Source organism: Camelus bactrianus, chromosome 26 (assembly GCF_048773025.1).
Source record: "Camelus bactrianus isolate YW-2024 breed Bactrian camel chromosome 26, ASM4877302v1, whole genome shotgun sequence".
Taxonomy (NCBI): domain Eukaryota; kingdom Metazoa; phylum Chordata; class Mammalia; order Artiodactyla; family Camelidae; genus Camelus; species Camelus bactrianus.
The window spans coordinates 10,260,308-10,273,492 of NC_133564.1; the positions used below are offsets into that span (position 1 = coordinate 10,260,308).

Genomic DNA, 13,185 nt, shown 5'->3' on the forward strand with positions numbered 1-13,185 from the left:
TAGTCTCCAAACTCTGAATCCAGTCTGATTCCAAAATGCAGCCTGTACTTTTAACCATTAGGTTATAAGAGAGTCCCTTTAAGATCAGGTTTTTCATGAAGCTTGGGGACGGAATGCGTCCTACATGGTAGAACGCGAAGGTGTATGAAAATCACTGAAAATGCAACTTTTTACACACTCGGTGGTTCACTCTTTAATACAGACAGCACGGGCCCTGTAGCTGAGTCGGTGTGCCGGGGAGATTAAACAAGCAGTTTATCAGCAGACGGGCACGACACTCCCGCCCAGGTGTCACGGCGGGGGAGCCGGGAGCGCGGGCCTCCTTCCGCAGCACGCCCTCCCCGAGGCACGGCCCCGCAGCACGCATGCGCAGCCCGGAGCGGGGCGGGGCTCCGCGGGCGCGAGGTTTGAAAGCCGGGGAGTCTGCGCGGCGCCGGGCTCGTCCGCTCTGCGGGATTTCCGGGCGGCAGCGCTCGAGTGGGCAGCCGGGAAGGCCCACCCGCTCCGCGGGAACCGGAGGTGCGGGGTCCCTGGACCTTGCAGGGTAGACGGGGGGAGAGCCCGAGTCTGAAGGTGGAAAACCTATGTGCACTTCCCGCGGGGGAGGGTCTTAGGGGGTTTCGCCCCTGCCATTGGCTGCTTAGATAACGTGTAAGCGCCGACTTCCGCTGTGTCGGAGGGGAGCGGCGCGCGCCCGCCCTGCGCATGCGCGCTGCCGCCTCTCCGTCAGGCTCGCGCGCAGCTTTGCGGCTGTGAGCGTCCCGCCGCCAGTCATGGCGGCCGCCGGCACCCCGGGCCCCCCGGTCCTGAAAGGTGAGCGGGTAGGGCTGCGGCTGCGGGCGGGCTGAGGGACGGCACCGGGTCGCGGCGTGCGCGGGGACTGGGCTCGCAGGGACCTCCCGGAAGTCCTGCCGGCCACGGGGGGGGTGGTGGTGGGCCGCTGGGCTGTCCTGGAGTCCAGCTCGGTGACCGCCCCCGACCTCTGTGCCGGGACGGCCCTGTGGGGTGGGGGCCTGTCCCCAAGGCCAGCACGGGGACAAGACCGCCCCCGTGGGGTCGGGGTGAGGGGCTCTCCCCGAGCCGAGTGCCGGGACGGCCCTGTGGCGTGGGGAACGGCTTTGTGGGGTGGGGGGCTGCCCCGAGTCCAGCGCCGGGACCGCCTGGGTGGGCTGGGGTCTGTCCTCGAGTCCGGTGCCGGGCCAGCCCCACCTGGGCTCGGTGAGGGGAACGGTACAGGCACGCGAAGGGGTCGAAGAAAAATGGGCGGGTGTGACTAAACGCTTTTTGTGGTTCTGGAGTCTTCGGCTCGGTAGATTTGAGGGTGGGGGGCAATAGTGAAATTAGGAAAAGAAGCCGTAGCTCCTCTCCAGGGTCTGGGTCAGTGTTGTTATCATAACCTCTCAGTGGGGAATTGACTGCGTCCACGCACACCTGGAAGTTCTTTTAAAGCGTGAGATCCGCAAACTATGCTCCCTGCCCCCAAATCCTGCCTGCTGCCTGTTTTTGTAGGGCCTGTAAGGAAGAATGTTCTTTGCTTTTTTAATGGTGGGCCTGGGGGAGGACAGAGGGACCGATGAAAATTATACCAAATTTAAACGTCATTGTCCATAAAGTTGAAACACCTGTGCTTGCTCCTTAGCGTATTGTCTTTGGCTGCTTTTGTGCTATAATGAGGCTGAGTGGTTGTATGGCCCTGGAAGCCTGAAATATTTACTAACTCGTCCTTTTGAGAAAACAGAGTCTTGCACTAGAAAATTTAGGGTTGATTTAGGAATTTGGGAAGAGCATCCAGTGTTGAAAATGAAACTGACATAAGTATGAGTAAAGTTGTTCTTCTCTTGACATTTTAAGAACCGTAATAGCACCAATGCTGCTTTGAATAGGGTTTAACAGAAGAAATTTTAAATGTACTTTTTAATGTACATGGAGCAAGATAAATCTGTTGAAATCTTTGGATGAGGGTTGCTGAAATATCAGATGTATTTCATGCTAGTGTCTTGTTAATTTTCAGGTGTTGTGGCGTATGTCGAGGTGTGGTCGGCCAATGGAACAGAAAATTATTCAAAGACGTTTACAAATCAGCTTGTGGATATGGGGGCAAAGGTAAGAAATTCATGTTACCATTGCTGCGTATGACGGTCCTCGGAAATGTAGTGAGGTATATTTGCATTTTCTTATTTTTGGAGTTATTACTAAAACCATGAAGGGCAAAGAAGACAGTGGGTAATTGGAGGGGTGAAACAAAAGAACAGTGGTATGAGGAATTTAGAACAGCACCATTTATAGAGCAGGTGGGCTCCGGGCAGTGCGAGAGAAGGAAAGCTCTGGGAAGAAAATGCAGGTCCTGCGGTTGGCTGCTGGGAGGCATGGTACTCCTGTTGATCAAAGTGTAGAATACAAGAAAAGGAACAGTTTTTTTAAGGGAACATTTGTGAATTTGAGCACATTGGAAATACCTGGTAGACATTTGGACATACAAATCTGGAACTTGAGATCGTCAAGGTTAGAGTTAATGTTCGAGGAGTGAAGATAAGGGTCCTGTGTGATGACGACCCAGGTGGTTAGAATGAAAGTGCTGAAGGTGCAACCTGTTTAATAGTTCAAGGGCTGGTGATGGGAGCCGTGGCCCCAGGGACAAAGATGGAGAAGGATGCCAGGAGAACCTGGAAGATAATCCTGGAAGGCAGAGGAGGGATGGACAGACGAGAAAGATAGAATTTTAAACACTGTCGAGTCTTCAGAAGAGTAAAGATTGGGAAGTATACTCTAAGTGTGAAAACCGTAAGGTCAGTGTTGAGTGTATCACAGTTTCCAGTGAACTGAGTAAAGGGGATGGAAATTTGTCTTGGAGTCACTGAGCCCCGTGGAATGGAGATGGTGGAAGCAGACTGCTCTCAGAGGGAGTTCAGCTGTGAACAAGGTGTTTGTGTGTGTGTGTGCTGGGGTGTGGGGAGGATGGCTGACAGGCTGGGGAAGGGAGACAGTAACAAGAGTTAAGATGTCGTCAAAGGCAGGGCAGGGATTAGGGCGAGCAAGGCAAGGGCGTAAAGTAAAGGAGGGAGGCATCCAGAACCCTCAGGCAGAGAGTGGGTGCTCCTGAACACTGGGGGCTCACCCTTGTCCCTACCCTCACAGGGAGTCCGAGGCTGAGAGTAGGCTAGGGTGGAGGTCAGTCATAATGTAGGGGCAGGCCTTGCTTTTGAACCTGAGAAGTCACGTTTTCCCTGATGCACTAGGAGGTAGAAACCCTGGAGAGTTTGTCTGATGACACCAACCACTTACTTGGGCTGCACGTGTTTTTGTGGCTGAGAAAAAAAAACATGGAACATAGGAGCTGGCAGAATGGCTTTTGAGAGTAATATTAAGTTCTTAGATCTCTTTTGTTTTTCATCTTTTATTTAGAAAATTTTCGGATAGAAAAATCGGAAGAATTGTACAGTGAACATGGATGCAACAATTAACAACATGCTTACTGTGTCTCCATGTCTCTAAACAGTGTATTTATATGTGTAATTTTTTCTGAACTATTTGCAAGTAAGTTGCAGATGTCATAATTTGTCCCTAAATATATTTAGTATCTTTAAAACCAAGGGCATTTTCCTGTATGACAGAGGACGGTTGAACACATCTCAGGACACTATCAGTGATTTCCTAAGTTCTCTGCAGTGGTTGACTCAGTTTATACTTTTGCTGTGTATGAAAACACCACTGTGCTCGGTTTTTTCTGTCTTTACCTTCAGCCATTCTGGTGCGGTTCTGGTGGTACATCATCCTGGTTTGAATTTGCATTTTCCTGCATGTCTTCAAATATTTATGTTAAAGACCTTCCTTGTTCAAGTCTCCAGCTCATGTTTCCATTGGGTTTTTCTTTTTCTTCTTGATTTGTAAGAATTCTCTGTAGTTTTCAGTTAACTCTTTGTTGGCCATGTGAATTGCAATATTTTCTGTCACTCTGTGGCTTGCCTTTTCACCTTCTTAATGGTATCTTTTGATGGTAACTGTAATGTAGTTTATTCCTTTATGGTGAGCTTTTTTGTGTGTGTCTTATTCAAAAAAAAAATCTGTTCCTACACCGGTTACAAAGATTTTCTCTGTTATTTTCCGGAAGTGTTATTTTGCCTTTCACATTTTTATTTATAGTACTTATGAAACTGTGCAGATAGTAATAGTTTGCATTTTGTTTTCTGCATTGTGTCTGCAGGTTTCAAAAACGTTCAACAAACAAGTAACTCACGTGGTGTTCAAAGACGGCTACCGGAGCACCTGGGACAAAGCACGGAGGAGGGGCCTGAAGCTCGTCTCAGTGCTCTGGGTGGAGAAGTAAGTTGTTCTCTTGTTTTTCCTAGTTGTCTAGTATTGACAGATGGAGATGTTTTGCACGTTTCATAGAACCAGATAAAGTTTGATTTCCACCTTTTCTCTGCCTCTTACCAGGGCAGGTCATTTAACATGAGCCTCAGATTCCGAAAGATGGGTGTGGTGTAATCCGTACCCTGCCTGGGGGCTCTGAGACTGTGCTGAGCCTGGTGCATTCAGGAAACCAGATGGAAGTAGGCTGTGTTAGGCGCCAGGGTGGCCATAACAAAATACACAGACTGGGGACTTAAGTGACAGAAATTTATTTCTCACAGTTCTGGGAGCTGGAAGTCCAAGGTGAAGGTGCCGGCAGTGTTGGTTTCTTCTGAGGCCCCTCTCCTGGACTTGCAGTTGGCCATCTTATTTCTGTGTCTTCACCTGGTCTCTCTGAGCGGCTCTGTGTCCTAATCTCTTCCTATAAGGGTACCAGTCTTATTGGATTAAGGCCCAGCCTAGTGGCCTCATTTAACCTTAACTAGCTCTTTAAAGGCTCCATCTCCAAATACAGTCACATCCTGTGCACTAGGAGTTAGGACTTCGTGTGAATTTGTGGGGACACAATTGAGTCCACAACAGCAGTGGTCAAGGGGAGGCTTAGGAGGAGGTCGAGGTCAGAGTGGTGGGACGTCAGATGATGCTGGGCCTGGTGGGGGTGATGCAGAGGTGTGTGCGAATAGGACTAGGGGCAAGGGCAGTGTAGATGGGGAGGGATGTGGACGTGATCCTGAGTCTCTGTAGGTAGTTGGGGGGAGGGGTGTCATCAGGGCAGAGGGGTGTGGACGTGATCCCGAGTCTCTGTAGGTAGTTGAGGGGAGGGGTGTCATCAGTGCAGAGGGGTGTGGACGTGATCCCGAGTCAGTGCAGATAGTTGCAGGGGGAAGGTTGTGATCTCTCAATCAATGAGTGTGGACAAGGGAAGAGAGAAGGTCCAGGATTGAGCACTTCAGAGTTGGAGCTTAATTGAGGAGGAAGACCAGCGAGGAGGGGGTTCTAGAAGTCAGATGAAGAAGGTTTTCAAGGAGGAGATTAATGATCAACTCTGGCAAACAGGTTGATAAAGACAGTTCTAAGAGATTACCACTGCAGCTAGCAACATGGGGTCTCGACAAGCAGTTTTGGCGGATTAGGGAGTAGAAGTTTAGGGGATTGGAAACAGGGTGCGCAGACGGGTCTGGTGGGGGCACAGAGCCGGGGCCGGACCTGGAGGGGGATGGAAGGGAAGAGGCTGAGGTGGGAGAAATGACAGCATCTCTGTGTGCCGAGGGAGCCCACCCAGCCAAGAGCGGAGTTCTTGTGACGGGGAAGCAAGAGGGCACGTTTGCTCGTGGACATGGCTGACGGGGCTGTGGGGATGGACTCCAGCAGACAAGTTCACGGGTCATACAGGATGTGTAGGTTATCCTGTGTGTCCTGTGGGTTACGTAGGATCAAGGACAGTCATTCCATGAGGAAAGGAGGGAGTGCAGAGTGTGCAGGGACAGTTGCTGCTAAGTGAGCAGATGTGGCGACAGGCTTTGTGGAAATGCTGTTCTTGTTTCTACTGTCATCATCTGGGAGTGAGAGTGGGAGAACGGTTTTGGGAGAACGGTTTTAGGAGAACACGTGAAGTAGTTGTCTAGGATCGTGGGAAAGGGGTGGGTCAGGGACTGTCCTGGAGGGAATGCCCTACTGGGCAGGACTAATAGCTCACTTGCGGGCGGTGGTTGTAGGTTGACTGTGAGGCCAGAGGATCAGGCTGGTTGTTCATCCAGCAGCCTGCAAGCCAGAAGGATTTACCCAGGCACCCACGTACTGTCAGGGGTTTGGAGGGATGATGAGCCGCGGTGGTGATGGACCACGGACTCCAAGCTCTCTGGGGGCAGAGGGCAGAGCTCACGGCGGGAGTTAGGGGGTGGGGAGGTAGTTCGGTTAACAGACCGTGGATCTCAGTTGGGTTCAGTGTTTTGAGGTTGTATACGGGATTATATTTGGGAAGTTAGGAGGATGTGGCTGGAGCACTCGTGCTGTAGACTGCGTCAGTGCTTTACTCCTTTGAGTGGCTGGATAGTAGTCTGTTGTAAAGATAGATCATGTTTTATCTTCATCAATAGGTGGACGTTTGGGTTTTTTGCACATTTTGGCTATTATGAGTAATGCTGCTATGAACATTTGTGTCCAAGCTTTTGTGTGAATATATATTCTCAATCCTCTTGGGTATATATACACCTAGGAGTGATATAGCTGAGTGACATGGAAACTTTAGCTTTTTGAGAACTACCAAACTATTCTTCAGACTGGATGCTCCATTTTACATTCCCACCAGTAACGTTTGCAGGTTATTGCCCTTCTTTGTGTTTATCCCGTTATCATGAACGTGAAGTGGTGTCTCACGATGGTTTTGATTTGTGTTCCCCAGTGATGTTGAACAGCTTTCCATGGTTTTATTGGCTTTCTTTTGTATCTTCGGAGAAATGTCTATTCAAATACTTTTGTCCATTTTTTAAAACCTGGGTTATTTTATTGAGTTTTAAGAGTTCTTGTTGGTATCCTTTGAATCACAAAATTTTTTAATTTTTCTTAAGTTCGCTGTATTTTTTTCTTCTGTTGCTGCTTGTGTGTGTGTTTTTTTCTTTTCTGGGGGGAAAAGAGCACCTGATATTTGATAGAGATTTGAGTCTCTAATTACGTAGATGTTGCCATCTTAACAATATTTAATCTTGCAGTCAATGGCCATTGGATGTGTTTTCATTTTGGGGAATTGTCTGATTTCTTTCAGTGATGTGTTGTAGTTTTCAGGGTGCAAATCTTGCATCTCCTAGGTTAAATTTATTCTAAAATTTTTTTTGACGCTATAGTAAATGGAATTGCTTTAGTTACATTTTTAGATTGTTCAGGTGTTAAAATATTGAAATACAATTGATTTTTTACATATTGACCTTGTAAATTGCAAGTCTTCTGAATTTGTTTGTTAGCTTTAAGTGTTTTGGGGATTTCCTTGGGATTTTCAGTATACAGTGTTGTGTAACACTTCATAGAGGTGGTTTTTTGTAATCTGTACATAGAGATAGTTTGACTTCTCCCTTTTCAGTCTGGATGCTTTTTTCTTTCTTTTTCTTTTCTAATTGCCCTGACTACAACTCTGGCACAATGTTGAGTAGAAGTGGTGAGAGTAGACTTCTTTGTCTTGCTCCCAATTTTAGGCAAAAAGTTTTCACTATTTTACTGTATTTCACTATTAAGTGTGATGTTAGCTTTGGGTTTTATAGATGCCCCTTTTCAAGTTGAGGAAGTTTCTTTCTATTCCAATTTGTTGTTTGTTTTGGGTTTGTTTATCATTAAAGGATGTTGGATTTTGTTGAATGCTTTTTCTGCAGCTGTTGAGCGATTTACATGGTTTTTGTCTTTTATTCTATTAATGTGCTGTATTCGATTGATTTAATATGGTGAACCAGCCTTACATTCCTGGAGTAAATCCTACTTGGTCATGTTGTACACTTTTCTTAATTGTTGGATCAATTTGTTAGTACTTTCATTTTTTATTTTTATTTTTGCATCTGTATTCATAAGGGATATCGGTCAGTAGTTTTCTGGTGATGACTTTTTCTGGTTTTGGTGTCAGGCAGTATTGACATCATAGAGTGAGTTGGGACGTGTTCTTCTGTCTTGAAGTTTGTAAGGTTTGGTGTTAATTCTTCAAGCATTTGTGGAACTCACTAGTGAAGCCATCTGGGCCTGAGCTTGCTTTTGTGAAAAAGTTTTTGTTCACTAATTCCATCTCTTGTTTTAGGTTTATTCAGATTTTCTGTTTCTTCTTGAGTCAGTTGAGTAGTTTGTCTTCCTAGGATTTGCCCACTTGAATCTAGGCTGTTTAATTTGTTGGCATGCACTTGTTTGTAGTATTCTGTAATAACCCTTATCTTTTTATTGTGATAAGATCAGTAATTTCTGATTTTAGTAGTCACTTCTCTTTTTGTCTTGATCAGTCTAGCTAAAGGCTTGTCAATCAGATGAAGACAGATTTCCATAGGTTACTCTATCTGAAAATGTCCTATTTCATCATCATTTGTGAATAATATTTTCAATGGATATGCAATTCCAGGCTGACTTTTTTTTTAATGTTTAAAGGCATTTTCCCAGTCTTCTGTCCTCTGGTGTCTCATGAGAAGCCCTTAGTTAAATAGTTTCTGCGTTGTAAGTAATGTGTCCTTTTTCTCTGGCTTCTTTTCAGTTTTTCTCCTTATCTTTGATTTTCAGAAGTTTAACATAAGTGGTTAGGTATGGTGCTTTTTAATTTATTTTGTGTGGATTTTGCTGAGTTTCTTAACATGTAAGGTTATATATATTTTTCTAAAAACGTGATTAGTTAGGGCCGTTATTTCTTTGGATGCCTTTTCTGCCTGTTTTGCTGGTACTAGAATCAGCTACACATTGGGCATTGGCTAAGTTTCTGTAGACGGCCAGATAGTAAACCTTTTAGGCTTCATGGGCCACGTGGTCTTTACTCAACTACTCACTGTCCTGGTGTGGAAGGAGCCCTGGAGAATGAGCAAACAAGTGAGTGTGGCCGTGTTGCAGCAAAACCTTATTAAAAAACCTCGTTAAGGGCTGGGTGGCCTGCAGGCCATAGTTTGCCAGTCATCCTGTGTAATTAATACAGCTTTTGAAATTTTCACCCTTGTTCCTAATGCCCTGGTTTTTGTTCACTATTTATTAGTCACCTTTTTAGTCTCCAGGTTGATCTTCCTTCAAGTTCATTGACTCTTTTCTCCATCAGCTCCATTCTGTCATTAAGTCCATTTATTAAATTTATTTCATTCAGGTGTTTTTCAGTTCTGACATTTCCTCTTGGCTCTTTCTTATGTTTGCAAGTTTTGTTTTTCAGCTGAGTTTTCCTGTCTTTCACTACAAGTGTATTTTCCATTTCTTGGCAGAGGATAATTATAGTCATTCCTTGTCTTATCATTTTAGCATCTCGAGGTTGGCATCTGTTGATTGATTTTTTTTTTCTTGAGAATGTGTCACATTTTCCTGGCTCTTCCGTGTGACAACTTTGGGTTATATCTTGGACGTCATAGGTGTATGTGAAGTTAGGTTCTTTCCTGTTGCTCCAAAGGGTATTGATGGTTTTAGTAAGCAGCTGGTTTGTTTAGCTTTAAACTGCAGACTGTTGTTTTAAGACCTGTGCTGGGCATTTGCTTGGGTATGTTCACTTCTTCAAGCTTAGCTGCAGGCTGATTTGTTTGCTCCGTGGACGGGTAGGTCGGGGGCAGCCAGGCACTTGGACTTTTATGCTCAGAACCTGAGATTCCTCTTCTCTGGTGTTTTGTTTCCTGGATCCTTGCGTCATTCCTGGTGCCTTAGTTTCCTGACTCTTTATCCCAGTTCCTTTGGCCAGAAAGACAGCAGCAACCCATCACTACCACTCCCATGGAGGTTGTGATGTTTTTCCTCAGGGTGAAGCCCCAGAAACCCTCCCCTCTCCCTCCCCTCCGAATGTGCCCAGTCCATTACAATGGCCCAGCCCACTGCTTGTATGTCAGGTGAACTCTCCTGAGTCCCTGTCTCTGCCGCCACCCCGCGTCCAGACAACGCTCACCTTGCCTGTCTCCCTTTCCCTGCATGTCTTGTACATCAGCAAAGGCAGCACTTTATCACCCATGAACTCACAGTGGTTTACACAGTGTTAAAGGTTTGGAGGGAATCAAGACTATCTCATGATCCATGAAAATTACATAAACCCCCAAATCTCAGCATCCGTTAGTAACACAGTGGGCACATTGATCGCACTGTGAACGGCTGCCTTCGCTCTCTCCTGCAGAATGGAGTAGCATGGCCGAGACTGATGGCCGGCAAAGCGCAGGATACTCGCTGTCTTGCAGAAGCGGTTTGCTGACCGCTGTTCGGAGCTCTGATGACTCATCTCTTTGGTTGACTCCAGCCTGTTCCAGCCTCAGCTGCACCGCTTTCCGCCTTGGTAGCTTCACGACGCTCTGTCCTCAGGCAGACCTTTAGTTCTCAGCTCTGCTGCCTCGAGCTCCGCCTCCTCCGCCACGGCTTCACTCTGGTTGAACTCAGCTCTTGCCACGGGTCCCATTTCAGGGCCGTTTCCCCGGAAGTGCTTCTGTCCCCCAAGCTGTAGCAGAGCCCCCTTTGTGACTCCCTGTCTCAGCCCCTTATGTCCTTTTTGTTCTGGTAAAACTTAGTTCATTTGTCTGTCTGTCTACCTGCCTGCCTACCTCATCATGCATTTTGTTTTTCCATTTTAATGTAAACCCTATAAGTACAACCTCCGTGTTTGTCATCTTCCACAGTTGTGTTCCCAGTGAGCATCTAGCACATGGCAGGTGCTCAGGAGGTATTTGTCCCAACAGCTGATGAAGAGAGGAGGTATCAGAGCTGTAAAATGTTGTACAGGCACATTTGGGGTGGGGTACAGAAAAACCGACCTTTACTGAAAGCTTGAAGCTAATGGAGAAGTTTGGGCAAAAGTGTAAGCTGACAGCTGGCATTCCTGTGCTGAAGTGAGGTCCAGCTGGTCCTGACCTAGGACCTCTCACCAGCAGTCTTTCTCCTACTGTCCTGCTCATTTGCTGGGCTGTCCCCTAATTTCCTTCCTCTTCATCCCTTTTCTCCATTTCTGCCCCCACTTAACCCAAGAGGCTCATAGACTCTCCAAAATAATTGTAACTTGACCCAAAAGCAGTCTCTTAAGGTCCCTTGAATGTGAACTTAATCACATTTTTAATATAAATTATTTTCTTTGTTTTTTACTGTTTGTTGTTAACACAGATTTTTAATTATTATGTACAAACTATTATTGATTTTTAGATTTCCTTTTGCTGCCTTGAAAACTTGCTTTTGAATTAAATGTATTTATATTTAACTATGTGCTTGCTTTTAAAGTGAAAAATCCCCACTTAATCCACCTCATGCCTTACCTTCCAGGACTCCCCGCGGTTGGGGGAAGCCTGCCAGTTAGAATTCAGAGTACATAGTTTCAGTGTTTTGGTGTTTTTTTTTTAACTGAGTGTATAAATCATGCAAATGTATGCATTTATACATTCATATTTATATATACATCCATATTTACATATACATCCACGTAAATAGTCTTTTTTTCATGGAAAGCACATACGACTTTTTAGTTAACAGTGTATTAGATGACATTTTTCCACATTGTGCATAGAGATATATCTCTTTTTTTAAAACATGTGTATGGTCTTTTGTAATAAATACCCAGTAATTTATGTAACCTGTCTCCTAGTGAGTATCATGTTTTCCCCGTCTCCTTTTTCTTTCCATTCAGAACTAGTCCAATATCAACCCTTGGTGTACATTACCTTCTTGCAGAGATCTAAGTCTTTCCATAGGTTTAAGTTCAGAACATGGACTCTCGGGTGCAGAGGGCTTACGTGTTCAAACTTAGGATAGATGCTATCAGGACGCGTTCTGCAAAGAGTGTGCCGAATTCCATTCTTCTAGCAGTGTGAGTTATCACACCTTTTTAATCTTTCCTACTTTGTAGGTGAAGGGATAAAGTTGATTTCATCTGCGTTTCCTTGATTTTTAATGAACTTGAACTTGAACTTCCTTTGACAGAACTTAGAGGTAACAGCCAAACTGACCTTCACTTTGTATGCCGTGTGTCCATTCTTTCGTTAATAGGCCATCGCTGCTATTTCCCTCTGAGTGTGAACTTCATGAAATATGCGAGCTCACTAGGTGTCACTAGATTCCCATTCTGTTGGGTTATTTCTGGGTATGTTCTTTCTAAGAGCAGACAGCTGTCTAACTAATTGATAAAATTCTGACATTTCCTTTGGACACACATTTCCATACTGAAGGAAGAAGAAATAAAGGTGGGAGGAATGAAGGTCAGCTGGGCTGTCAGGTCTGAGTTCTGTTGAAGGTTGATGACAGAGGAACATTTTGTACACAGTCACAGGTAACTGGAGCACAGTTGTGGGTGATGATGTCCTTGCCTGTTTGAGTGCGTCCCTCACCCCTGCATTTAGTGTTTCCTACCAACAGGCTCGTTTCCTCGCACAGCCACGATGATCTCACGGGCTGTTCCAGTCACGCACTAGACAGCCGCCTACGCCCCCAGAAGCCCCCTGCGTCTGGTTGGTGTCTCCTGTCTTTCTCCCTCTGCAGCCGCTCCTCAGTCTGTCGTTGGCCTTCGTGCCTCTGATGCTGTCGGAAGTCACGGGTGGTGCTACGAGGTGCCCTCAGTGGGGACGGTCTTCCTGGTGAGATGACCTGAGGGAAGACCCGGGGGGGGCGCTGATAGGTAGGCTCCTTTCGGGGCACAGTGCTGCCTCCCGGGCCCTCCTCCGGGGTGAGTATGCCCCCCTGGCCGTTAATTAGTGTGGCCTTCGAAGGAGGGCCTTTCAGACTGCGTGAGTAACTGTCCCTCATCAGTGTGTGTGTGAGTGTGTGTGCATGTGTGCACACGCGTCTTTTTTACCCATTGGGTTACAATCCATTACTGTCATTGCTCCTTTTAAGGTTTGAATTGTCCCCCACTGGCTGCTGGTGGGCCATTCAAGTTGACTCCTGTGCTATTTTCTCATTTTTCCAACATTCCCAGAACACTTCTTTTCTCTTCTGGAAGAATTTAATCCAGGCTCAGCTTGTACTTTCTCTTTCCCAGCCTTGGATTCAGCCTTTTCTCCAAGGAGCCCTGGTTCCTTTTAGTGGAAAGTAGTGTTTGAACCCAGAATCTGGGTTGTGGTCATGCTCACTGCCTTCCCCACCCATCTTGTGGATGGAGTTAGTGACCTGTGTGTGTCCCTGCCGTGCGTTTATTTCTGTAGCCATCCGTGTGTGGTGACTCGTACAGGTGCCCCA

At 46.2% G+C, this 13,185-nt stretch overlaps 1 protein-coding gene across 6 annotated transcripts in view; it reads left to right on the plus strand.

The window, feature by feature from the left end:
• Window positions 1-656: 656 nt before the first annotated feature.
• Window positions 657-13,185, plus strand: part of MCPH1 (microcephalin 1) — a 188,071-nt gene continuing 175,542 nt past the window's right edge. For 5 of the 6 annotated variants that reach the window (XM_074353774.1, XM_074353777.1, XM_074353775.1 and 2 more), the window contains exons 1-3: window positions 657-813; window positions 2,012-2,103; window positions 4,202-4,320. In XM_074353774.1, the coding sequence (XP_074209875.1) occupies window positions 774-813; window positions 2,012-2,103; window positions 4,202-4,320 (251 nt within the window). In that variant the 5' untranslated portion in view covers window positions 657-773. Of the gene's footprint in view, window positions 814-2,011; window positions 2,104-4,201; window positions 4,321-13,185 lie in introns of those variants that run through there. The other variant, XM_045515531.2, reaches the window with a different exon arrangement.